Source organism: Aythya fuligula, chromosome 8 (genome assembly GCF_009819795.1).
Source record: "Aythya fuligula isolate bAytFul2 chromosome 8, bAytFul2.pri, whole genome shotgun sequence".
In the NCBI taxonomy this organism is placed as follows: domain Eukaryota; kingdom Metazoa; phylum Chordata; class Aves; order Anseriformes; family Anatidae; genus Aythya; species Aythya fuligula.
The window spans coordinates 10,016,529-10,043,043 of NC_045566.1; the positions used below are offsets into that span (position 1 = coordinate 10,016,529).

Sequence of the window (26,515 nt, forward strand, 5' to 3'; positions counted from 1 at the left end):
TGCTGAAGAAGTCTGAGGAGCTTTTCTTGGAGCTCGCTGCGAAGCTTAGTGCGAGAGCAAGGGGAGGAGATGCCCGTTTTGTGAGACGCCTTTGCCATCCCTCTGAAAATGTGGCCAAACCGATGAAGAGTTGGAATTTGCATTCGCTCAGCAGAGACTCGTTTGATTCCAGCAGCTGGTAATTACCAGAGTGCCTTCACAATGGACAAGGCTCCTTCCCACACAGCTCCCCGGGGAGGCAGGACTGGACGCTGGCCATCCCCAGCCCGCAACTCCCTCGTGCTAGCCTGGGGCTAGCAGCAGCACCAGGGCAGCTCCTGTGCTGTCTGGGAGCAGGGCTAGCAGGGAACACGGGCAAAACTGGAGGTGGCCTGGACAAGGGCAGAAAATGGGAAGGGGTTGGGACAGCCACCAGAAGAGGAAGAGGAGGAGAGAGCTTCCAGAGCAGGGGAAAGGCACGCTATGGCGTTGTGTAATACCGGCGCACCAGGTCAGTTTGTCTCGCTCTGGTGTTTCCTAACCGTGGGCGACTTGAGTAGCAAAAGGCTCTTTGCTGGGTGCTGTTTCTGTCACTGCAGCGTGGGTCTGCAGAGATGCTGGCACCACGCGTCCGAGATCAGCAGGTTTCTCTAAAGAGGGCCCGAAATGTAGCTGTTGCTAAAATCGTTTCTTAAAACAACCGCAAGCACTTAGGAAAAGGATTGTTCTGCTTTCAAACTCCAGCTCAAATAGTTACTTTAAAATAAATATACTTCTGTAGCGTCTGCAGTTGGGCCTGGCTGGAGAGCCAGGAGTCTGCCTTGTGAAAAGTGTCATGACGTTAGTTTGTTTTTCTTCATTTTTGGAGTGTTTTGTTGAGAAGGAAGGAGCCAGACAGGCAGCAGAGCAGTCCCTGGGTAGGATCTGGTATGGGGGAGCCCATGGTTCCTGTTTCCGCTCTGCCTGGCTTGAAGCAGGAATTTGAAGAGCCCTGAGAAAGCAGTCACCAGCGACGTGTCTCCGGACAAGAGGCTGTTTAAGACGCTGCTGTCTCGTAGCTGTTTATTCCTGTCTGCTCAGCTGGGACCCGATCGCTGATGGATGCGGGGGCACCTCGTTCACTCCTTCAGCAGAGCAAAAAGGGTCAGGCGAGCTCTCCCAAGCCTCGTGCTTATGGTCTTGCTGATGTCCTGTGACAGTAGCACGGCAGGATGAGCTGTCCGTCTGCAGCAGATGTGCCAAAGGTCCAGAAACGACCACGGTCACTGCAGTGGGCAAAGGGAGGTCTCACGTTTGCCCCCAGACAAATCAAGTAGGAAACTGCTTTTGGGATTTGCGCTGCTGTTGCATTCAGCTGCCAGGGCAGACAGGATTAGCTGACGTTTATTGTAGCAGAAGGCTGTGCAACTGTAGCAATGGATCACGTTTAAATGGCGTTAATGGGTTTTCCTTCCAGAGCCATGGTTTCATATCAAAGGAGCACGATGATAGAAGGCTGCATCTGCGCTGCCTTTGGCTGTCATCTCCTGCCACGTTCGCACCACGGTGGGTTTGGATGCTTGTGGGAGTGGAAGCGGGTGGGCCCCGTGTTTGGGACAAGTCTATTTGCTCGAGGATGTGATTTACTGAGAGGCAGCGGGAAAGGAGGGTTTGTGGGGTAAAAGCCTGCACAAAAGGGGACCGCACAGCGGTCTCCCAGTTCTCCCCGGGGAGCTGGGTGGCTGGCGTGCTCGCCGATGTTTTCAGGAAGGATTCCTTGTAAGCGTTTGAGGAACGTTTGCTCTAAATCCAGAACTGAATTCTTTCTTCTGTTGTGCAGAAAATGCTACCAATGAAAATAGACAAGCTCTCTGGGTCAATTCCAGATGCCCTTAGTGAGGCAGAAGTGTTTATTTTTTATGGGCCAATTTTTGTAGTCTACCAGAACGTCTTGTACTGTCTAATGCTGCATGGAGGAATAGCTCTGCAGAGTGTGTTTAATAAGAGCAGTGTGCTCTGAGGGATATTCAAATCTGAGTTAGTTTCCTCGCATGTACGCACTCGGTGGCGTTTGTTATAAAACATCTGGGTCCAAAACAGCATTAAGGAAATCAAACAGCCAAGTCAACCTGAAAGTCTCCCCCGGTGTTGCACCAGGGCTTTGCCGAGGGGATCGCCGTGTGCAGCGCTCTCCTCCACTGCAGGGACCTGAGCAGATGGCCTGGCTTTTTCTTTCCCTCCTCCTCAGGATCTGCAAGTCAGGAGTAAAATCAGAGCTGAGTTTTCTGCAGCACGAGGAAACGCAAGTCAAAAAGGAGCTCCCTGGACGTGGTTCCTTGGCTGTGTGGTTAGTGAAGAGCCCTTGGCTCTCCTGGATTTGTGTCGGCCCTTCCCCTGCTGCAGTTCCTGGCTTTCCCCTCAGGTGCCAGGTGGCTGTATGAGGGCACGGGAGGCAGCCACCCCATCCCTGTGCCCTGAACACAGCTCAAAGCTCAGCCAGACCCGGTGTTGTGCTGCCTGCTTGCCCCTGCTCTGGGGCTCTTTGCGCCTGGCCTGTGATCCGAGCGCTGTGTCTCCAGAGGTGAGCAATGGTACGTGTCCGAGCCACATATGTGCAAGGAAAAACCCTATGTGGATCCTTCCCCAGAGCCCTTGCTGTGAGCTCTTGCCGTTGGAAATACTCCTGGCAGGGTTTTTCCATCAGCCACATGAGGCGTGGAGCTGTTCCCCTTGGAAGGACGCTTGTCTTCTCTCTGCCTCGCCTGGGTTCTCCACGCCTCTGCCATGGGGAAGGAGAGTGATCCAACAGGCAATAGCTGGAGGACTGCTCTGCTTTGGTACGTTTTGTGGTCCTGGCGACAAGGCAGTTTGGGTGAATTTGCTTCTTTTGTTTGTCCTCTAACTGGAAGGGATGGGCTGGCCAGAGAAAACGTTTCCCCCTTCCCTCTGCTGATGCTCTACAAAGCAAGAGCCCGTCTCTGTGCTTGTACATCCCCGTTGTGTTCTCCCTATTAAGCAGGAGGAGATAAATCAGGGTTCTGCTGGGGGAAGCAGGGAAGCTTGCAGCTGAAACAGGCCCCTGTGCCAGCACGGTACAGCTCCAGACTCCACCGCTGTGCTCTGATGAACCGAATACAGGCGGTGTGACGGGCTCGACAGCAGCAGCTGGATCTGCAGTGCTGGGGATGGGCCTCTTCTTCCCAACACAGCTGATGGAAGGAGTCCCGTGACTTCCTAGAAGGTGTGGGGCTTTGTGTGAGCGCCCTGCTCGGATGATGAGCCCGCTCCCAGCCTGATCCACTTGCAGTTGCATCCACACAGGCTGTCAGCAGGAGCAGAGGCGCTCCAGCAAGCATCCCAGAGGACTTGGTGCCACTTCCAGAAGGGTTTCACGTTCACTGTAGCACGAGACCGGGCCGTGCATCCCACACTTGACCTCAGGTCGTGTTTTGTACGGCTCAGACGCTGCGTGCTGAAGCTCAATTCATCAGCATGGACAGAAGTGGTGCGGGCTATGCTGAGTCTGCACTTTACCTGGCGGCGCAGGCACAGCCCAGGGCTTTCTCTAGGAGCCGTGCAGTTGAATAACACTTGAAGGAGAAAACGTTTGTGCTGAGCCCTGGTGCTGGATCCCCTGTTCTGAACAAGCCTTGCGATTGTATTTTTTGTCTGTCTGTCTGCAGCGTGAGAGTGATAATTAATGCAGAATTGCTCTCCTGGGTTCTGGCAAAGCCAATACTAATTTTCCAAAGTCAGCTCAGAAGTATTGAAAGCATGGTTTTAGGCAGAGCTATGGGTCGAATGTTTCTCCATTTGGCTCCTGCTACTTTGATTGTCAAAAATCACTTTAAGCTTTTCAGTCAGCATTAAAGTGATCGCATCAATCTAAACCAGCAAAGTCCTGGACATTAGATGATTACATATTCCAAAAAATCGCCTCAGTTTGTTTGACCTTGGAGGAAGGGGACAGCCAGCATCAGATTGATATATTTTTAATGCAGCTTTTAATTTTTAACTTCTATTAAATAGGCTCTTTTTTTCTCTGTAGATCTTTATTTCCATAGTGTTTAGCAAAGGCACTGGTCATTTCCTAACACGCCGATTTCATCCTGCTTCTTAAGAAGAGACCCATGTGAAGCCTAGAAGGGGAGTTATGCCAGCTTTGTACTCAGGGAAACTGAAGCCCAAGGAAGGCAAGAGCTTAATTTCAGAGCCATGATTCTTGTTAAAAGCAATAGAAACTGCAGCTGGCTTTGGTGGCATGGAGCATCCAGCCCCTGCGAGCTGGATGTGAGACAGCAGGCGCTTGGAGAGCCGCGTTCCCCTCTCACCCAAGCACCATTCACCAGGAAAATGCTCGTCGTGGAGACTTGGTGGCACTGTGTGTCGAGGACCATGCTCACAGTGGGTGGAAGCTGGGTGAGGTCGCTCCACGTGGCTGGGGTGAGCGGGAGGCTCTGTCCCCGAGCATCCCATGTGGAAACAGGGATGGGGAGGAGGGTTTTCCTTTGGAGGGGGTCCGGGCGGTTTGACAGAGCTCAGACCACACAATGGTTGGTGGTTTCACATGTGTCTCTGGAGCAGGGGGTGTGCGATGAGATATATAAGGTTTGCATGCCTGTGCTCTGGCTTGATGTGGTCTCGCTGAGTGAATCAAAGCTTTTGCTTTGAAGCCCGTGGAGGGGGAAGGGAAAGCCTTTGTTCTGGTGTTTGGAGAGCGCTGGAAATCCTTGAGCCCAGAAGACTACACCCTTCATTACCCTCTGGGTTATTGGCCCCAGATTGGAAGTATGGCTCTGTCATGTGAAGTATTTGATTATTTATACAGTTAATGTTTAACAGAGTCAGAGTATTAGAATTAAACAGGGGACGAGCTTCCAACTTTGCATGGTTAAGGGCTAATAAAACTTCTCTGATCCACTGTTGTCCTTTCACCAGAGGGGATTTTTTTCATTAGCTTTTGAGTGTTAAAAAGAGATCTCCTGTATTTGAGGCAGATGGATCTGTTGGCACCAGACGAAGTGAACGTGCAGAAGTGTTACTGGCTGGCTTCAATAGCCAGGCAGCACAGATGCGGGCTGCTGAAAATTTAAAGGTGAGTTTAATTGATGTCTGAAGTGGAAGTAATGGGTTCAGCAGCCTCTGCCTTCAAGATCATGTAAAGCTTGCAGCCCGTAGTGCTTTTGGCTTGAATTTCTTTTCAGTTTAGTTTACTCAGATTCATGGTGTCACCTCCAACATGCTTCATACCAATTGCCTAAATCCAGTGAAATCTCTTGGTGGTCCAGAGCCTTCAAAGTTGAACTTCTTACTCGTGATGCGATTGGAAATGGTGAGGATGCTGCAGTGGGTTCCCATACCTCCACTGAGGAGAAGGCAGGAGGATGAGGGCTTTATTGCATCCTTGAGGTCTCTGCAGGGTAGAAGGATTATGATTGTCCAGAGGTTTTCTCAGTACTGTCACTCATTTAAAAGGCAGGTTGATCTATAGGAAACCACCAGGACCAAAGGTAGCCGTGACTGTGAACTCACCGCTTGTATTTTAGGTGTCCTGATTATCTGCTGCATGTTTTCTTCTCTTATCTCCCAAACACTCCTACCCGTACAAATGCTGAGTATACGGTGAGTGTAATTTGCTTCTGCTTTGGCTCGACGTACTGATAAGACTGATAACTTGCATTGTGCTAGCAGCATCCATTTTTAATCCTTTCTTTACGGTTGGAGTAACACGGGGGATATATGAAAGCAAGGCTGCTGGAGCGGCTATTACATGACTATAAGATCCTTTGCAAACCTACCTTGTGAGTGTGGTGGGAACTGCTCGTCCTGCTTCAAACCATCTCTCCTCACCACAGATCATGTAGGAAGCTGTGCTGAAGTTTCATGCCACCAGTTGGGTGGTTCCACCTGCTACAAGGATCACCTCGTTGGCTGGATGGGGTGAGAGGATCTGCTTTCAGCTCTCCACAAGTGTGGGTCTCTTTGTCCATGATGAGTTCGTCTCTAGGTTTAATGGAGTGGCTTCCTGAAACAAGGAACTGAATTGATTTAAGCAAAAAAATACACCTCCTCTGTAAGATGTCAAGATCATGATCTGTGACAGCAGCCTGTAGGACTGCATTTTCAGATGTGTTCAGTGACGTGTTCATCGCTGAGATGCACTTAATTTTTATTACTAAATTTCTATTTCTATATACACTTCGCCTGTTAGGTCCCAAATTTGAAACGTCCTCCTCTCGAAGATGGACGAGCCCTCGAGCTGCCTCTGGAGCTTGTGACGTTTCCATCTCCTGCAGAGGAAACGCACGATGCGGAAATTGGCTCCTGGGGAGCCAGCAAGTGGAAAGTGTAATCCAGCGTAGAAGTATTTATTTTTTTAAAGACAAGTGGCAACCTCCTGTCCCTCTGCTGCCCCATGTGCTCCTAGTCTATTTCAGATTTTAATAAATTTCTTGTTTATCTGGAGGAAGCAAATTAATAATAGCAATTGCTCTTTAGAGAGAGAGAAAGAGGCTGCTGAGGGCTGGAATCGTTTTAATTTGGCGTCTGCCGGTTGTCTTGGGCATGCTCTGGGATTGAAGCTTTGCTCAGATTGAAGCTTTGCACTGTTTTGCAGCAGCTCTGTGCTATTGATACTGGGTGTAATGCCCCGAGGGAAGTGGGGAGAAACAAACAGCTCAGCAAGGATGGGCGGCTGCGAGCAGATGTGTCCTCTTGGTCCTGTCCTCCCCTGTGCAGGGGGAACTCGAGAGACACCTGAGAACTGGATGGAAGCAGGTGAGGAGGCACTGATCCTTGCAGCCCCTGGTTTCTTTTGCTTGCATTGAAATCCAAAAGGAGGCGAATAACCCCGTGTGCTCCAGAGACTTTGTTGCAGGGACCGTTTGCCGTTGAGGCAGGCGCGTAGATGTCAGCCGGTAAAATGTGACAGTTCCCTGTGCGCGCAAGCATGCGGTGTGAAGTCTTGCAAGTAGGTCTCCAAGCAAGGACACTCGCAGCTGTTTGCATGGGGGAAGGATTTAGCTGGCGTGGCTCAGGGCTTTTGGGCTCTTGGCTGGGTGCTGCACTCCTTTAGCTTGTGGTAAGTCTGAAACCTGACATGACCGGATAGACACATCCTCCCTGAGCAAGGTGACCCCAGCTGAGCATCTTCCAGATGAGCATCATCATAGATGAATGGTGCTGGCATGTCTCAGCCCTCTTTTTATGCCAGAAACACATCCAGGACTTCCTTCAGGAGCCTGCTGGAGCTGTGCTAGCCCAGGAGGAGGGTAGGGATTCATTCACTGCAGCGGCCTGGAGCCACAGCTCGCCTGCAGCATCCTCATTGCTTCTGGCTGTTGGGGAGCACACGTTGGGCCTTTTTCACCCCAAATCCTTCAGTCGTCGTCACTCCGTGGCACGCACTGGGGCTGGCATCCTGAGGGGTGCTCGCATCCTGCCGCAGCTGCCGAGATGGCACCTCGCGGAGGAGAAAATGGCCTCTTTGTTTTATCTCCTGCCTGCTCCTTGCCTGCGAAAACAAAAGTGCGAGGGCATTTAGCACGCCTGGCGCCTCCGTGCAGCGAGCTGGCCTCGTCGCTAAGCAACAGCAGCAAAAATGGCGAGCACCATCGGGCCGAGACCGGCCCGGCCTACGGGGATCTGCTCTCCGGTGGGATCCCACCGCCTGTGGTGGCTTTCCCAGTGCCATGTCCTCTTGTCACGGCTGTGGAGCTTGCAGTCAGGCACTGTGTTCGGCCTGGAAAAGTGATCTAGGGACCCAAAAACCTGGCCAATGTGCCCGGTTGTGGTTCTCGAACCCCCAGTACCTCGCCCTCTCCCTGAGGCTCAGCACCCGTGTGCCTCCCTCCCTGTGGTGCTCGGTGGGAGGTGTCCCTGCCAGCCCCGTGTCCCCAGCTGCGAGCACCCTGTAGTGCTGAGCAGGACAATTCCTAAAGCCCTTTGAGGAGATTGTGGGCAAAACTCCCCTAAACGGCACTGTCTCAAATTACCGCCTTCCCTTTTCAAAGGGAAGAGAGAAGCCGGGCTCCCGAGCCGCTCATCTGGTTTTGCTTTTTACTTCGTTTCTGTCCTGTGATGCTGAGCTCACTGCTTTTGGTCGCTTCCAATTCCAAATCAAGATAAATCCACTGATAACCATGGGGTGTGCACGGCGGGGGCCGGGTCCGAGCGGCCCTCGAAGGGAGCTGGGGCAGGGGCTCAGTGCTGGGGGACTTCGACGCTGGGGTGCTGCAGGATTTCTGCTCCTTTCCCCTTTCTTCTTTCCCCCTTCCCTTCAGAAAGGGCCTTAATTACTAAAACACATCTGTGGTTAGGGGAGTCTGAGGCTCTGCCTCTAACACCAAAAGGACTTCATGCCACATCAGGGCAGAAAACCACCGTGAAATGTCTCGCTTCACAATTTTCCCTTTGGTTCCGTGGATTTAGTGCTAACTGCGCAGCGTAGGTTTCCTTTTGTTTTAATTTTGACAAATTCCAGAGAGGGCAAAGGGATCTTTCCTTCGTTATGCGTCTGCGCCTCCTTTCTCTATATTGTAGCACCAGGCGTCCCGATGACAGATCTTGTCATTATGCGGTGTCATTTTAGATGTTTGCACTGCACCAAAAGCAAACGAAGGAGCCTGCAGTCTAGCCTGTGTATTGAATAACAATGTCTTTCCAGCAAAAAATCTGTTAAGTTTTTAATCAGAACCACGAGTTGTAGAGAGGCAGCCTGTGAACCGCTTCCAACCCGAGGCGGCGATGGCTCGCGTTTCGCTTGTTATCACTTTTTGTGGCCGTTTGGGTTTCCGAAGGCTGCTGAGCCATGGAGGCATCCTGAACCTGAAAAATAGGCAAGCTGATGCTTTGCCATGGGTCCTTTGGGGAAGTTTTTCCATTTTGAGCTCCTCTCTAAAGCGCAGGGCTCCTGGCACAGGGCTGGGAGGTGCTGGGGGCAACGTGGGCGACCAGGACGGGTGGTTTGTGGGGATCCGCCAGGAGCAAGCGTGGCGTCGAGGGGCTTAAAATCACCCCACAGGAATCTGCTTCTCGTGAGAGGGCTTGGGGAGGGGATGTGCATCCTAAAGACACGCAAACTGCTGATGTAGAGGAGCTGAGCATCTTTGGCAGGCATCTGTCTCCCAACCGCCTTCCTTTCAAGAGGGTGACTGCAGGGAAGCCTTAACTCTGCAGCCCTCCCGCTGCCTTCCTGACTTTCCAGAAGGGTCATGCGAAAACAATGCGATCAAAGGGGTTTGTTTTCTTAAAGTGCTGTTTCATTTAAAGCGTGATGACTGCTCGACAGAGGGTGTTCGTTGTGCAGCATTAGGGGATCCGACTGCTCGTCAGGCACGACCCCAGACTCGGCTGCGTGGGCTCACCAGAGAGATGTAGTGACTGGAAATGTGTCACGTCCTTGTGTGCAGTGGTCTTGTCCCTATTAGCTGCTCACCTAGTCCCATGAGCAATAGTACCTGGACACTTTGCTGTTGCCCTTAGAAATGTGTTGAGCCCTATGGAGAGCAGCGGACAGGGACCCATTTTGTCGCATGTTCCCTATCCACAGGCCGTTCCTGCTGGATGTCCCCATGCAGCTCACTGGGCCGGCCCTTCCAGCTGGGCTCTGTGCAGAGATCCCAAGCAGAAAAGCCATTTCCTACATTTCCCTGCACCACGTGGTGAATACTTCACCTCATGATGCAATGTCCCGCAGCCTTTTCACTAGACTGTTACTCTCACCTTGTAGCTCATGGGTTGAAAGAAAGCTTGAAAAAACATTTCCCCACCTCCAACCAAAGCATGTGCTTTTCCCTCAACTCAGTTTTTGCTGCAGGTTGAAATTCAGCATGAACCTTCCCATGCTTTCCACCACCTCCCACCTCCTTTTCCGAGATTGCTCTGTTCAGGGTTGCACCCATCTTCCTGCTGGAGGGGCAGCAGAGAAGCTCCAAGCACCAGCTAAGGAGAAAGATGCTAGAAAAACTTCATCATTTTTATGCTGTGGTATAAAGGGAGTAGTGACCAGCACGGCTACTGCAGGGTACCATCAGGCAGCGCTTATTTGAATGACTCCCGGTGCCAGAATTCAAATCCTATCCTTACGGAATAATTAATACACTTTCAAAGTATTCCAAAATTATTCTGGAATGAAATGTCTGTGGAGGAAGCTGATCTGGAACAGCGGTTGCTGAATAATTTATTCTGCAATGACTAGTTAATTTCCCTATATGGAGCAGCCCTAATAGGCTCAAAAATGTAAGCTTTATTGGTTTAGGGAGGGGAAAAAAAAAAATGGAAACCACTAACTTTTGGTGAAACTACTGAAGTGAGCTAAGCCATTTAAGAATAATAATATTTCTACAATGTAAAGATGTTTGGCTGTGGTCTCCTTAGAGAAACTCAATAGCAAAAAAAGAAAGAGCTGGGTTTTCAATGAATTGGGGCTGTGAGACTTGGCAGGAGAGTGTGCCCTTATCTGCCGCAGGCGTGTGGGGGGCGCACGGTAGCCAAACCCAATTTGGCTGCGTGGCTCCATCCAGGAGCAGGACCTGGTGCTGGAAAGAAGGTGAAATTTTTCCTCGTTTGCCTCCAGAAGCTGATGCAGAAGGTCGGCAGATGCAGATGTGGGTTCTGTTCCCTCTGTCCCCTGCTGTGGTTGTCCATAAATTTCTCATTTTCTACAAAGTTTCCCCCTCGGGATGACTCCTTCCCAGGGGGGTGGTGTGTCTGGTTGCCCAGAAGGCAGGCACCTTCCCAAAAGGTTTGTGCAGCCTTGTCCCCCTCCAGCAGGGACAAGTGATGGGGAAAAAGCAGGAGCAGTGGGGACAGAGCCACCAGGGTGCACCCACTTGGGTCTGTGCCCAGCTTTGGGCTGGGTGGTGGAGAGCAGGAATGGAGAAGGGGTAAAGTTGCAAAGAGTTTTCCCCTCTGGGGGAGCAGTTTCAGCACAGGGCCCTCCTCTCTGCTTAAAACCCAGGTTTTCTGCAGGAAGTTAATTGACCTTTTCAGCAAATTGATACCGAGGCCGTTAACCCAAACGCTATTGAAATGCTTCATAAATAAAATGTTCATTTAACAACATTGCCAATAACTTAGAAAGTCAGACTTTATAATCCTTTTTCTCTCTCTCTTTTTTTTTTTTTTTAAAGAGCTATTTTTAATGGAAAAAGTATCTTTTTTGGGGGAAGAATTTGGAGCAGGCTTTTGTACTGAATCTAGGCTGCCTCATTCCCTCAGAAGGCTTCTGAGGGCCAGGAAAATTATAACTAATAACTTCCCTAGAAATTGTAGAGCTGCTATTTTAAGGTCTGGTGTCTCAGGGAGGATCAGGGTTGTGTGCCATTTCCCTCCATTGCTCCGCGATGCCCTGGTTTGATGCTGGTGCTTCACGGGGGGGTGGCTGTGAGCCTGGCTGCTGGTCCTGTGAAACAAAAATGTGCGAGCGAAGCAAGTCACAGGGCTCTCGGGCTTGGTTTTGCTTTGTTTTTTTTGATATTGGTGAGTTGAGTTTGGGTTTTGTTTTGGTCACAGCCTGCTCTGGAGGAAGATTTAGTTGCAAAATATGCAGGGAATGGGATTTATCCGTGCATCACGTTGGTGCTGGGTCTGGCAGGTCCCACCACTGGGAGCTGGTGGTGTCCAGCCCCTTGTGTGTGGCACCGGGTGCAAAGTTGGCTCCCCCCCCCTTCAAGCCCTGGCAGCTGTCGTGCCCTGGAGCGTTGGCAGCAGCGAGAGGAGCATCACCTTGTTTGAGAGCGGGTTTTAATGCTAACGGGTCTCCACTTAGCACATTGCCATCTGTGGGGCTGGGCAGACCTGTCTTTCTCCTCCTCCCTCCTATCTCAGACTCAGAGCTGCTTTTGGTTGGAGGCAAAAGCCAAGGCTGCTGCCCAGCCCAAGGCAAGGATGGGCTTGAGGGGAGCAAAAAGCCTGGAGAAGTTGCTGATGTAGGAGGGCAGCTGCCTCTCGGAAAAGCAGGTCAGCAACGGGAGCAAATAGAGAGAGAAGAAAGGATGCCCCTGGCTCTGGAGTAACTTCATTCCCTACCAGCGGGTACCCAGGGATGAGTCCTTAAACCAGGAGCCAGAACAATGGGTACAAGGAGACTCTGACCGATTTAACAGGATTAGGGAGACGTAACTCAATTTTTATTCAGGCCGAGTCGCCGACCCCAAGGCTTTTCCCCTGCAGCTCAGCCTCCCCGAGCAGCAGCAGGCTGCCTTTTGGGGCACCTCGAGCAAAACTGCGCCCGAGCTGCTGGGCTTGCTTCCGTGGCGCCCCGCGCAGCCGGTTCGGATTCAGTTGTTGGATAATATATGTAATAAAGTGAAAGCGCTGCGCTAATTGGATCTGGATTGGAAATTCCTGCCAGCCCAGGTTTGCAGGGTAGAACAAAGGAGCGGAGCCGCTGCTCGGGGCGGGCGCGTCAATGCAAACAGCAGCAGCCTTTTCAAAAAGGGTCCTGGCGTGGCAGGCGCCTGGCTGAAGTGGCGGGGATTATTTTTGTTTTGTGGGGGTAAGGGGTGGTGGGAATCGCCACATAAAAAAGGCCACGGAAGCAACAGCGCTGCTCCGCTTTCAGCTGCAGCGAAGATCAGCAATTCCATCGCGGCGACACTTCCATGGGTGGATAAGAGGCATTTCCTCATTAAAAGCCCTTTTATGTCCTAGGAGGCAGCTTCTCAGCTGGTGGAAATCTGGGTGGCTCCACTGAAGTTGGAGCCCAGTTGGAGGGCCCAGCCTCGCGTGCGAGTTTTGGCATCTCGCTGGGGTTTCCTTGAGGCATGCGGGGTGGTGACAGCTCGGGGCCGGGCTGGCTCCAGGTGGCAGCCTGGATTGATGGGACGCTCGGGCCCGGAAACTCCAGGAAAAAGGAATTTGCTCCCCATGGATCTTCCCTTTCATGCTTTAAAATAACCTTTTTCCTTTGAGAAAGCATCTGGGCTGGGACAAGGAACCGCGCCGCTCCACGTTCAGACGCAGCCCTTGGTGAACGCAGGAAGATGGACACTTGGGGGATCGTTGCAGAGATGTGGTTTTCTTTCTCTCTTGATGTAGGGATGTTGCAATCACCAGCTCTGCCCATCAATTTCTTGCGCACGCTTATCTTTCTAATTTTCTCTTGGTTTTAAGCAAGCTCTTTTTATTCAGGCTTGCCACGAAATGCGCTGTAACAGCAGCGAGCGGAGACTTGACAGCGTTTCGCCACTAGTTATTAGGCAGGCGGAGCGCGTTAGCAAAGATGTGGTGAACTCTTCCTCTCTTCAAGCCTTCTCTATTGTTTATGCTGCTGCACAAATGCCATTCGGCTCGGTTTGCATTAGATCTGAGCTGCTAGCACAAGCGCTCAGCCTTGCAGGGCTGCGAATCAGCAGAGGAAATCGGTCAGAGCTATAAAACGGGAGTTGTTTTTTTTTTTCCTTCTTCCCCCAAACCATGCGCCTTCAGAGCGAGGGTTGTGTGGCTGGATAGGTTAAAAACCCGTTTGCTGGTAGGCAGCGGAAGGATGTGGAAGGTGATGCAGGGAGGGGCGTCCTCAGCTTTGGGGCTGGGAGTGGTGTTTTGGGGTTAGAATAGGCAACAAAGAGCGCTCGGGGGCAAGAGAGAAAACCAGAGCAGTCTTGAATTTTTGGGGACAGAGTGTCACGGGGCAGGACCAGGCTGCTGGGGACCCGCCTTGGTCACACCACCCCCGGAGCTGAGCAGGGGGGAGAAAAAACTCGGTGTCAGGCTTCTGGATAAACAAACAGCAGAAATCTCGTCAGGGTAATAATGGAAATCACTGGGAAATTGAGTTAATACAAGGGCATCTGTGTAAGTGAATGCTTGGGACAGGGAAACGGCATTGTCCTTTAACTCTACTAATGCTGGAACAGATGGGAAGCGCAGGGCACTTCACGCATTAGCTGGCTCAGATAAAGAGCAGAGCAGGGGCCGGTCCTTGTGGCTGATTAGAGGTTAACAGGAATAGAAACCAGCGGATTGACTCTTCATTTGCAGGAGGTGTTCTGGGATCAGAGCAGATGGCAGAGAGAGCGTCCCTCCAGCTTACTCAGCTGCTCAGAGGAGCTTACGGCTACCTCCGACACAAACAACTGCGCTCGCATCTTCTCTCTTTAAAGCTGCAGCCTGCGCGTCTTCCCCAGCCATAAACATTTCTGGTAAACCTTTGCTGGTGTCCGAGGTCTGTGGGTGCCCGGGGAGGCACGGCACATCCTCTGCCCGTGGGTTCCCGTTTGCTCCCGATGGATGCGCCGTCCCATCTCGGCCGCATCCCTTTGTTACCGCTCTGCCGGGCTCCTTGGGGGGCTTTTGTTAATTGTGGAGGGTTTTGTTAATTCTCCTCGCTAGCTCCACCAAGCCAGAGTTGCTTTTCTTGGGTGGTGGTGACCAGGAAAGGTGTGGTGGGGCCAGGGAGGAGGGCACCGACCCATCCAATCCATGTTCTGCCCCGTTCCCCCACCGCCAGCCCCGCGGAGGTCTGGCTGGATGGCAGCACCTTTGCGTGTGGCATCCATTTGTCACAAGAAGAAATTGCTTTGGAGGGGGTGGGGGGGGGGCATGCAAATCCATACGAGCCCTTTCCTCATTGAATCGCTTGAAGCATGGATTCCCTCTTTTGCAAGAGAGAAATTGCAATTGATTCAGCCTTTACCTCTTTCTTTTTGTCTGCCAGCGCTCTGAAAAGGCACATTTTATCTGTGTGTGACAACACCTGCCTGGGGTGCCTCTCATTGAGCTCTGCTGAATCAAAAGAGCAACAAGAAAAGTGGGTTTAATTGCACACATCTTCAGCGGAGTCTTTCTTGCACTTACAGCACAAAAGGCCAGCCCTGCGCTGTTTGAATGGAGCCTGGGAGGGCTGGAGTGAGCAGTACTCTCCATTACTATCAGAGGCAGATGATTCACTTTGCCGGAGCATTGTCATGTGCAAATGAGTTCATGAGCCCATCTCCTTTCCAACTGCAAGGTCAGAGACTGAGCAATTGTCGGGATCAGCCGGCTGGAGGAATTGATCTATTAGCTGGAAAGCTTTCGGAGATTTTACTAACCTCCGCTTCCTACCGCGTAAGCACACAGACACCTTCCTCCCATGGGTGTTGTCTACATTACAAATATTGACTGATTTTAAGTTCACATTTGGAAAGCTGCTGTTTCAAGGCTCGGAAATGTGACCAAGAATGGCTTATAAATAACACTCGGTGCAGCAATTATTATTCATTGCTAGTTATGGCTTTCACACAGTGGAAAAACAAATGGTTTTTCCACTACAAGCTGGAGCTGCAGTCCGTTTAATCACCGAGGAGCTTGGAATCGCTTTAGTTTAAAATACCTTTCCGCTGTGGTTTGGAAATTTTAAAAATATTTGGGTCATGGTAACCTAGTGTATATGACTCGCGTTGAAGATCCCGGTTTACCTTGTCTGCATCTGCCAAGCCCCATAAATATCTGTGTAGCCTTTCCCATTTGTTTTCTTTTCAGGGCTCTTTGTGTCTGGCAGTCCCGCAGGCTGGAGAACAGCAGGTTCTTGGTGGGGAAGCTGTGGTGCAGAGCTGATCGTCCTCCTGTTCCCAGTGCTGTCCCTGCTGGGCATCCCCTGTGGGCAGAGAGGAGGAAGGCAGGGAAGGGTGCTTGGAGCCTCCTGGTTTATTGAGGTGGATGAAACCAGGGCTCGGGTGAGCCCAGCTGATGCCATCCAGGCCACGCTGTACGATGTGTGCATTTATTATCCTTACGTGAAGGCTTTCTGGGCAGGTTTGGAAGAGAGCAGCAGCCTGTCGTGCTGCTAACACAGCGCTGAGGTGGGTCAGCCTGGGGAGAGGCGGGTTCCTGGGCAAGGAGAGCGGTGAGGAGGGGAGATCACATTGCTCTTGTTGGTCCTAATGGAGCACAAAGTGTCTGGCTGGAGCCAGCTTGCTCGGGGGACTGGATGTGGTTGCCTTTTTACTAGGCAGAGCCATTCCTTGACCTGCACCAAGGTGTCTACAAAGACCTCCAAGACCAAGAAAAGCCTGCAGGAGCCCCCGTGGCATGAAGGAACACTCCCCACATTATCCATACATTCGTGATCCCACTTCTCTTGTGCACCGATGCCCATGGAGATGCTCAGGTAGTTTCTGGCTTCTGCTGGTCCTGGGTTCCACCCCGGGGATGGCAGCTCTCACGTGAAGGCTGCCTCGCCGGCGGGACCGTGCCAGCGCACGTGCCGTGCCTGGGAAGAACGAGCTCGTTTTTTCCAAGAGGCACAACTCTGCGAATGACAACTGTGACTTCTGCCGGAGCCGCGGTGTGAAATCTGGGGGCTGGCTGCGAGCAGCAACTGCTGGGAGGGAGCAGAGCCGAGCTCTCGAGTTCCCGTCTGGTGCTGTAGCTGCTCCTCGTCATCCTCCTCGGGGTGCTGGTGTGCTCTAGAGGACGTGGTTACAGGAACCCAGGTCACACCAGGGTTTTGCTTGTTTCTGGGGTTTCAGTTTCCGCCTGTGGTCTGTGACTAGGCTCGTAGATGACTTTGTTTTGGAAAGGCTGAGCAAAATCAGTCGATCTGTGACGGCGGTGACTCCAGCCTACCCATCGCTGAACCTCGGGTGTTTTGGTGCAACCAGCTCGCGTGCTGGCTTTGCCAACCCCTGCCCTTTGCTGGAGGACCCAGGTGTGTTTGGAGGAGGTTTTGGTTGCTGCGGTCTTGCCCTCTGAAACCAGAACCATCTTCTCCATCCTACTTTTGGGGATTATCACTGCTCTAGGAGGGCCAGAAGGTCTGGTGGTCTCCTGACAGGTGACTCGTGGACACCTGGCTTCCAAATAGCTGAAGGACTCTGGCTGCTCTTGTAGAGCTGGAAGAGTTTGCAAAGCTCCTTTTGCTTGAGTAGATTTAGAGATCAAAGATTTTTCCATCTTGGTTCAAGATACTTTTGTTGAGGCCTTGTCTTAAGAGCAGAGCCTCCTGTGCTGGAGCTCCTGCTAAAGGCTTGGTGCTCCGCAGGGGGTTGGGAGCCCAGGGGTGTTTTGAGGATCCGTGCTCCTCCCAGCCCGCGGGGTTTATAAGTCCTGAAGGGGAAAATGCTGCCCAGCTAATGAGTTTAGAAGTGCCACCGGTGTGGAGCTCGCAAGCTCCCAGCAGCCATCTCCAGGGCCTGTTTTAATTTAAATCAGAGGCACAACATCCTGCAACACTAATGCAACACCACCAGAGCAGAGGCTCTGGGGGCAGATCTGCCGCGGCAGGAAAAGGTCCCTGCTCCGGCGTTCGGCCTGGGTTTGATGGATAAGGGCAATTAGGAGGGAGACGGGCGAGTGGTGCGGTGTGTGACCATGTGTGACCATGTTCAGAGCAGGGCTTGTGCTGATTTATCAGCACCCAGCTCCTCGTGCACCCTGGCTCAAAGGGGCATCCACCGGGAGGCATCCGCGATGGACGTAGGGCAGGCTGTTCTGGGGCAGGGAGGAGTCCAATTTTTTTTTTCTTGGGACAAAGCTGGGCTCAGATGCGGTGTAATGAGGCTGTAGTTACAAAGATGATACTTAATTATTTCTTTTTTCACGGCATTCGAGCCCTGGCACTGTCACTTTGCTGGCAGCAAATCAAACGCCAAGTTAGCTTATGCTGGATGCGTGCTAGGAACAGAAGATGAAGTCCTAGATAAGCACTCGGCTGTAGGAACTTCTTAAATGGAAACGTGCAGGGGGGATGCGGGGAGAGGTGTTTGGGTTTGTATGGACCACAAGTGCGTGCTTCGATGGCTGATGGAGTAACCACCCTGAGCCCTACCCTATAACCACCACCTCTGGGATAGCGACACCGTTAAACCCCCTGAAAGGGAAGGAAAGGATTTTGGAGCCCCAAAAAGCTATTTTTCTTTAAAGGAACGGTCCTGGCCCAGCTGTACGGGGGGTGAGCAGTCCCCTCCTGCCGATGGAGATGAGATCAGGGCTGAGCGTGGCGGCTGCGAGCCGACCTCCCGCTCATGTAAATATTCCCAAATAACGCTGTTGTTCCCGCGGGCTCCCCTCTCCCCCCCCCCTCACCGTGTTTAATTTCTGACTAAGCTTTTGATAAATGTTTTGTGTAGAGTTTCTAGTTTATCTTAAATAGACCTGCTGCCACGACAACTGAAATCTAAACTGACCCCGGGCTCGTGGCTCGGGTGCCAGATAAACTTGGCTGCTGCAGGCGCGCCGAGCAGTCCTGGACGAGGCGAAAACCCACGCTACGAATGGTGAGGACCAGTTTTTGGGGAGCTCATTTTTTGGGATATCCCATGCCTCCACAGCTGGGTAAGGCTGTGTCCGAGCTGCAGAGCAGTATGAGTTGATGTTTTTGGGCGAATTTCCTCTTGTGGAAAGCCAGATTCAGACCACGGTTGAAAGGTTTTCAGGCTGCCACCTGTCTGAAGCAGGTTGTTGGGTGAAACGAGCCGAGTTCCTCCAGCCTTACGCTGGCTGGCCTCAAGTGGGGTCTGGCCTGCGATCCTGGCGGCGTGATTCTTTAAGGCAGTGTTTATGGCCAGCAATTTGTCTTAAAGGGCTTCATCCACACGTGATTATGCTCGCGTGGGTGTCCGTACACGTACGTACATACATCATTGCTCAGGAACGTCATTTCCAATCCTTTTTAACTTGCTCAGAAAGTAAACTCGGGAGAAGCTGGCAGGGAGTCGGCGCAGCCTGCCAAGTGCCGCGGACCAGAGAAGTGGTAAAACATAAACACTTTGGGGTTTATCCTCGAGATCTACGCGGCGGGGCTGCCGAGGGCTGCACCTCCGCCGTGGCGCTTCCACTGCCGCCGGCTGCGCGAGCGAGAGGGCAGCGCGGGGCTGTCCGTCCGTCCCTGTCTGTCTGTCTGTCTGTCCCTCCGTCCGTCCCTGCCCTCCCGAGGTTAAGCACCGCCGTGTTGGGCGCTCTGCGGCCACGCGACGTGGGGGTTTTTGGTCGGTGGTTGAGGAGCAGGTCTGCTCCCCCCCCCCCTCCCGTGCGCTAAAGTGAAAGCAGACCTCCTTGACACTTAATCAGATTTGAATGTGGTTTTTGGCGTGGCTTTAAAGAGACTGGCAGTGAATAGCTGGTTTTGATGCCATTTATTAAAAACCTCTGGTAGAATTTGTCTCGGAAAGCCTTTGTGCGAGCTGGCAAACACACAAGGGTTTGATGCAGTTAATGTATTTTAATCTCCCCCCCCGCCCCCTCTCCTCGTCTGTCGTTAATTGTGGGCCTCTCAGCTGTCTGCCGCCTTCTCCAGGGGGATGGCAGGCTCTGCAGAGCCCTCTATTCAAACCTGGGCTTAACGAGGGTCCAGGGGCATGGAGGCAAGTGAGCATCCTCTGCGGGGAGCAGGGCCGGGCCGTGCAGGGACAGGCACCACGCTGCGCTCAGCATGGGGGTGCCAAAGGGGCACCCTCATTGACCTTCTTGTCCTCGTCCTCCTCTGAGGAAAAGGGAGAAGGGAGGAGGAGGCAGATGGGTGCTAAGTGCTGGTCTTTGACCTCCTTGGTAGCTTGCTTGTGTGATGGGCTCCCTGGGAGCATCTGGAGCGTCTTCTCCCAGCCGTGGTTCCAACGTGAGGGTGGTGCACATCCAGTCTCTTCTCTCTTCTTTGGGCAGAAGAGCTCAGAGCTGTGGTCGTGCCCTGGAGCGCTCTGCCCGGTTGAGGGAGTGAAGCTGGAGTTGCGTTGTGTTCAATTTTACGTTGTCTGCCTCACCAAAGAGAAGAAAACCTGGCCTTTCCCTGCCTCTTGCTCACGTGCGTTATGGTGCGAATTCAGCGAGAGGGAGGCGCGGATGAGGATTGCTCCCAGGAGGGAAAGAGGCTGAGAGACTCTTAAACAAATGAGAACCGAGCGGCTTCGCTCTTCCCCTGTGGTTTGGCAGTTAAATAAACTCACCGAAGAGGCTGGCTGCACGCACGTGCTGGTGCCGAGCCACGTTTGCTCGCAGACTGGGTTCTGGGTGACACTGGATGGGTGCCAGGATGGTGTGGCGCGGCTCTCGAGTCCATTGCGCGCACACGCACGTGTTCCTCTGGCAGTGGGTGTTGCTTCTTGGGTGTCTGTCTGGGTTATTTGGGCTGAAGTCAGTGAATTCAAGGTGAACCGACTTGTTGGCTGTACTTGGGAAGGAGGGAGACTGAGAAAATCCCTTCCCCAGTGCAGGGATTTTGTCCTTGGGTGATGCACTACTCAAAACAGAGATGCAGCAGTGGCCTTTGCTGGCCACGTCCACCTTCCAGAGCTTGCATGGGTGGTCATGGAGAGAATAAAACTGATGTCATCTTTCCCTCTTCTCCTTTCTCCTCTCCAGGGTTCCACCTCAGTGGGACGGTGACCGAGCCAGCAACCGCGACAGAACCAGAGATGACCTACAAGGTGGCCATCAGCTTCGACCGCTGCAAAATCACCTCCGTGACGTGTGGCTGTGGGAACAAGGACATTTTTTACTGCGCCCATGTTGTGGCGCTTTCGCTGTACAGGATCCGCAAACCGGACCAGGTCAAACTCCGTCTTCCCATTTCAGAGACCCTTTTCCAGATGAACAGGGACCAGCTCCAGAAGTTTGTTCAGTATTTGATCACAGCACACCACACTGAGGTGTTGCCCACTGCCCAGAAGCTGGCTGATGAGATTCTGTCCTCCAACTCGGAAATCAACCAAGTGCATGGTAATTTCTTGTTCCTACCTTGCTGGCTCAGTGCTAATCCAGTTTTTGGGGGGCTGGGTTTCACAGTGATGGTGCTGGCCTTGGTTTTGCCATATTCATTGCTGCACAGTGTCAATATTGGTACCACTTTGGTGTTGGCCATGTGCCCCCATTCTGTCCTCTGTTTTTCCTTGTATGTTTATCCATCAAACACCGACTTCAACAGGCAAGAAAGAACAGAGCAGGCAGGCTAGTGGTACATGAGGAACAGCTGAGATGAGCATGGAAAAGCCAGGCATGGAGGAAGGAAGCCGGTTTGCTCCCCAGCACAGAGGGTTGTTTTGGGGACACGATGCTGGGACACTGGGGACTGGGAGGCGCAGTGGGGACGCGGCTCCTCTAGCCCACAGTGATGCGGTGCCAGCCCAGCCCTGCATGGTGCTAAGTCAGATGTGACTGAGCCAGCAGGAGATAAAGCTTTAATCTCCGTGGGTGCTAATTTGCCCATAATAAATGAGCGTTGCTGTCCTGACCTACTCCACAAAGGCAGCAGAGGGGATGTGTCATGGGGCTTTGTGTTTAGAAGATGCTTTTGACTTCCTCCCCCAGAAGGCGCCAGCTGGGGGTTGGTGCCTGTCCCAGCCCTGCTGACCGGGACGTGGTCAGGCCCCTGGAGTTCCCTTTGCAGCACCATTCGGTGCTCCTGCTGCATCCTGCCCAGGAGCTGAGGTTGCCCAGGGCCTCCGGTAACGAACCACTCCGCACCACGCCTGGCCCTGCAGCTGGAAAGCGGAGATAATAAACACTTATCTGCCACGGAAGGGCGTTGCGGGGATTAACACATGCCTCTTAGCTGCTCTGAAGATGAAAAGCCCCATATGCAGCCTAAAATAGGATCTGAACTGGTTGCATCCACATGTAGCAGCGGGGCCAGGGGTCCACCTCCATCCTAGTGGTGATGGCAGCTCTGATCTCAGATGTTTTCCCCTCCCCTCCCTCTTGCTTCTACCTTGGGAGAGGCTTTTGTCTCTTCCACATCTGCTGTGTGAGTGGTTGTGCTCGGAAATTCCTGGTTTGGGGGCATTTCCTCATTTTTGGGTGTTGGAAAGGAATGAAGAGCAAGAATCTGACGAGGTCCTCTCACCACCTGAACTGATTCACTGAAGTAGAGATTGGGCAAGATCTCGTTTGTGCCGTTCTTTGAGGCTGCGTTCTCCTGAACAGACTGAAGAAAAGCTTTCAAGGCCCTGAGTATTTATTGCTCTAGAGTCAGCAAAAGGCTTGGTGATTGAGACTCTTACAAAGATACAGCTGTTGGCTCCGGTTCAGTATCTGCCTCTTGTTTTTACAAGTGGCTTTAAAAAACAAAGCCAAAATTCGCTGCCCATTCAGAGTCATGCAACTTCGTGCCCTCCGGTGTGAGGTTTTGAGCACGTTGCCCTGTCCCACCGGAGGAGCTGCCCATCCCATCTGACACCCGTCTGGCAGCCCCAGCAGCGAGTGAGCTCCTCTGCGAGCACACCTATAGCCCGATCCCATCCCGGGGAAGGATGTGGAAGATGGGCATGGAGATGATGTGAAGCTAAAAGATGCTGCGGGGCTCTGGGTGTCACAGCAATCCGGCAGCTCCGCTGGGGCTCCAGCTGTCAGGGATCCAAACTTCCCCCACCCTTTGCTCTTCCCAGCTGCAGTTCAGGCATTTATGGAGGGTCCTCGATGCCGGGTTTTTAAATCCTTTAAGGTAAGCTTTAAATAGCACTTTATGTGCTTACGTGCATGTTTCTTGGCCTCTGCAGCCCAAACAGTAACCCAGTGTGTGCCCGGCAGCACACAGAGGTTATTACACCGCAAAGCAAGAACAACCTCTCCAGAAACTATAATTTTTATTTTATTTTTTTAATTTCTTCCAAGGAGAGGTCTGTTTAGCTTCAGGTTAGCATGGAATCTGGTCACCGAAGTGCTGCTCCTTCCGTGTCGGCGGTGGAGGAGCCAGTGCTGCAGTTCGGGAGCATCTCTGGGAATGTCCCTTGTGCAGTGGGAACGTCTGCTTTGGAAATTAGGGCTGCTCTTCCCCCCTCTGCAGAGCCTGAACGGCAGAGATTGCAGGCAGTCCTCAGGAGGGCTCGCGTTAGGGCTTCAGACCTCTCTGCTCCTTGCAGGAGGCTGCGCCGCATGCTGCGCTCCCCGCCCGCCTTCCTAGAAGGAAATGCAAACTCTCCAGTAACGCCGCGGCCTCGGAGCGCAGCCAAGGCACTCGCTCGCTCTCTGAGGGCTCAATCAGCGCGGAGAGCCTAGGTGTGCCGGGCTGCCTGCTTCCCACTTGACCTCTGTGTGCTGAAGTAGGTCACGTTTCTGCTCCGGCAGATCGCTGCAAAGGGCAGCGCGCTCGTAGCCAGCGTCTCGTGTGTCTCGCTGCTCGCTGCTCGGCGTCTGAAGTGGCAGCTTGAACGGGGAGACCGCAGAGGCTTTCGGTTTCCCCTCGCTGAGCGCGTTCCTGCTGCTGGTGGAAACATTCAGCCTGACTGTCCGGCACGGAGCGAAGCTGAAGGTGGTCGTTACGCCAGGCAACGTGACTTGCTGCTGCCTGGGGACAGCCAGGACCTGCAGCTGGACAGCTTGGGTCCAGCGGAGCGTCTGGTGGTGGCCACCTTGTCCCCCTCGCAAGGAGGGGGCTCTGCCAGCCCCGCTGTTCCTGTCTCAGTGCTCACACCATCCTCGCTGTGCTTGGGCACAGCGGGGAGAGCTGCTGCCCTCAGGAGATGTGGTGAGGGCTGTCTGCCCCGTGGAGATGCCGGCCGATGACAGGGTGCCCGTGGTGCTCAGCCGGTCCCAGCCATAAAGGCTTTTTGCGCTCTTCCCAGCCAGAAGGGGGAAAAGCCACAAAACCTCTGCGCTGCGGGGGCAGCTCCTTCTGAGGATAATCTTGCTGAGAGTCAGCTCAAACAGCCAGCTGACCTCTCTGGTCCCACAGGGTCTTTTACCTGCTGTCTAGCCTTGTTTCTTGTACCCAGCACACTGGCTGGGTAGGAGATACCTGCCCACCCGTCCCGTCACACTGAGCCACAGCTGGTGCCTGACGAGCCCTCAGGTGGTCTTTAACTTCCAGGTCATCCCACAACAGTGTCTGGAGGGCTGAATAAGGCACTGGGAAATCCATTCGAAATTCTGCCTTCCTGCTGGGGAGGAGGAGAAGGTCAGGTCTCCGGAGGATTTGCCTTCCTGGTTGCTGAGCTGATAGAAATTCGAGGGAAAATGATCCACCGGAGTGCTCGAGAGAAGGGCTCTGCCAAGCGACTCTTCCCCCAGGCCTTGCAGAGCCTCTGGGGTTACTGAATCCCCTCCAGAGTGGTGCCTGGCAAAGGGCTTCCCAGAAATGGGTGGTCCTGGTACCGGTAGGGGGGACCACGTGCCATCATGTGGCCGTGCCGTCTTTGTCCCTGTCACCACAGCCCGCCCTGGTTCTCGAGGTGCCCATGGCGGGCACGGGACTGCTGCCAGCAGCTCCTTTGGTCACGCACAGGAGCCGAAGGGTTTCACTCCCTCGATTGCTGTCAGATGTCTCTGACTCTTCAGGCTGCCTCCAGAGGCTCCCTCCAATCTGCCTCCACTTAAAAATGCGATGGGAGGCTTGGGAGGCTCGGCGGAGGTTGGTGCCTCACTCCCTCGCGTTGCCGCTATTTTTATCCCTTGCTAGAGTTCATTTCCTTTCTGGTGCGTGGTTATTTTCTCTTTGAGGTTTTCTGTTGTTTGTTTATTTGTCCGTATCCTGCCCCTGCTCCCTCTCCGATCTGGGTGGCTCTTCCTTCGCTCCTGGTTTCTTTCCAACCGCTGGAGATGCAGCCCGGAGGCTTTTGGCAGCGCTGCGTGCAGTCATGAGATGGCCTTTGTGAACCGTTCCGCGGTTCAGGAGCTCGCCCAGGGCCACTTACCAGCACGTTTTGCTCTTCTCCTCCAGACCTGCAGCGGGCACTGGGATGCTCCGGTGCCTCGGTGCGAGCCACGAGGGTCCCAGCGCCTCCCCAGCCCCTCAGACCTGCTGCTTTCTGCTTCAGGAGAGGCTTTGCTTCTCCTCACCTTCAGCAGCTACTGGCTGAGCGAGCTGTTAGGTTTTCCGTGCCTGGTTTTGTTCTGTTTTCTCACCCAGGATTTTTTTTTTTTCCAGTCCTTATTTCTCAGTCTTCGCATTTTCTCCAGCGAGGTCTCTCCTGGGTGCCAAATAGTTAAGCACCAAGCCCGCGGTGAGGGAGGGGTCCCCGCTGGAGTGATTGATGGTGTTTTTATCTCTGTTTCTACAGCCAGTGTAAATGGGCTTGTGAAACACTCTTTCCACTCGGGACGCATGCTGGTGTTTCCTTAAATCTGGATCCCGCAGGACAAAGATCAAGCACATCTGAAACAGGCTCTTTGGATCAGGAATGCTGCTATATGAGAGACGTGTTACGCAGGCTTGGGGCTGTTTTACATGCCGTTCCCTGCTAGTTTGGAGCAGAGACATGGAATCACTCGTCAGCTACGTCACGGCATGCCACTGGCGATGCCACCACGGCGTGAGCGTTGGCAATGGGAAGTGGACGAATCCTGCCATGAATATTTAAACACCGCGCAAATCCTCTTTGTTTGCTCTTAAATGTTTATCCAGCTCCCCGGTGTAATTGGGCAGCCCATTAGCCGCCCGTCTGCGTGGCGTGTGTGGGAATCTGCTATTACAGCCCCCCCGTATGAAGCTGCGATACGAGAGCAAAATAAATGTAGGAGTCAACGCGGGTTTTGTTTGGAGCGGCGGGCGCTGCCTCGCTAATTCGGCTGCGGTCAGAGCCCAAACGTGAGAAGTGCTCCGTGTGGTGTGTGGGAGGAGGAGGTTTTATTTAGCTGCACGCCGCTTTCCCCGCTGCCTGCTGGTGCTTACGTGCGAGCAGCCCGTGTTGGGGCAGCCCTGGGAACCCCGCAAAAACGCAGCCGCTTCCTGCACCTCGCCTCTTCCTCTCCTTTGAGCCATCCCGGGGGCCTCGGTGAGGGACCGAGGATGGGCTGAGCTTTGGGATGGGTCACCAGGTGTCCGTGCCCTCCCGGTCCCTACAGAGGCAGCCAGATGATCCTACAGAGGCGACCTGGCTGATGTGGAAAGCCGCAGCTGGGAGGAGAGGGCAGCGTGCTCGGAGGGGGATGTGAGGAGTGCAAGCGTCTGGGAAGCCTCGGTGATGGGTGCGGGATAAGCGCTCGTGGCAGACAGATTAGTCATCGGTTCCTGATACGGGATAATCGCTGGCTTGTCTGCTCTTTATCTGCGAGGGGGAGCGGAGATAAGGACGGGCTTGGGGGAGGGAAGGAAAAGGCACGGAAAACCGAAACACGCTGCAGGCGGGGTGAGCGGTGCTCAGTGTGCCGGTTTGTGATGGCACAGGGAGCACGACTGGGTCGCGTGCGGTGCTGGTTGCCTTCCTCCCAACACGGGGCCGTGGGTGAGAGCCCCTGCGCTCAGCCAGGGGCTGTGTTCTCCTTTCTGCTGCTTCAGATCCTGTCCTAATTACGTTGTTCTGTCAACTATAAATTATTTGCAGAGGGAGCAGCAGCATCCTCTCCCGTCAGCGCGGTGCAGGCAGTGCCCGGGGCTTGCTCCTGGGCAACAATTATTAGTGGAAATTAAAGGAATTTTGTAAAGGATGTTAAATACAAATAGCTGGATCTTATCAGGTCAGGAGGCATCCTCAGCCTTTGCCGGAGGAGCAAAAGCCCTCGGGTTGATGTCCTTCTGTTTATAAGCTAAGGAGAGAGAGTCGCCTTGCTGAGCAGACAGCCCGGAGCTGCCTTTCCATGAATCAGTTCCTGGTCAGTGCTGGGGCGTGCTTGGCACCCCACGTGGGAGCAGGGAGCAGTGGGAGAGGAGATGTCCATTCCCTGGCCGGAGCCCAGTCAAGTGGGGAAGACATCGTTAAGAATTAATTGG

General features: G+C 53.2%; 1 protein-coding gene across 1 annotated transcript in view; it reads left to right on the plus strand.

Annotated features, from left to right (window-relative positions):
* The window catches only part of ZSWIM5 (zinc finger SWIM-type containing 5), an 87,545-nt gene that overhangs the window by 44,213 nt on the left and 16,817 nt on the right, over positions 1 to 26,515 (plus strand). The window contains 1 exon segment of the mRNA XM_032192244.1: positions 20,236 to 20,592. Coding sequence (XP_032048135.1) covers positions 20,236 to 20,592 — 357 coding nt within the window.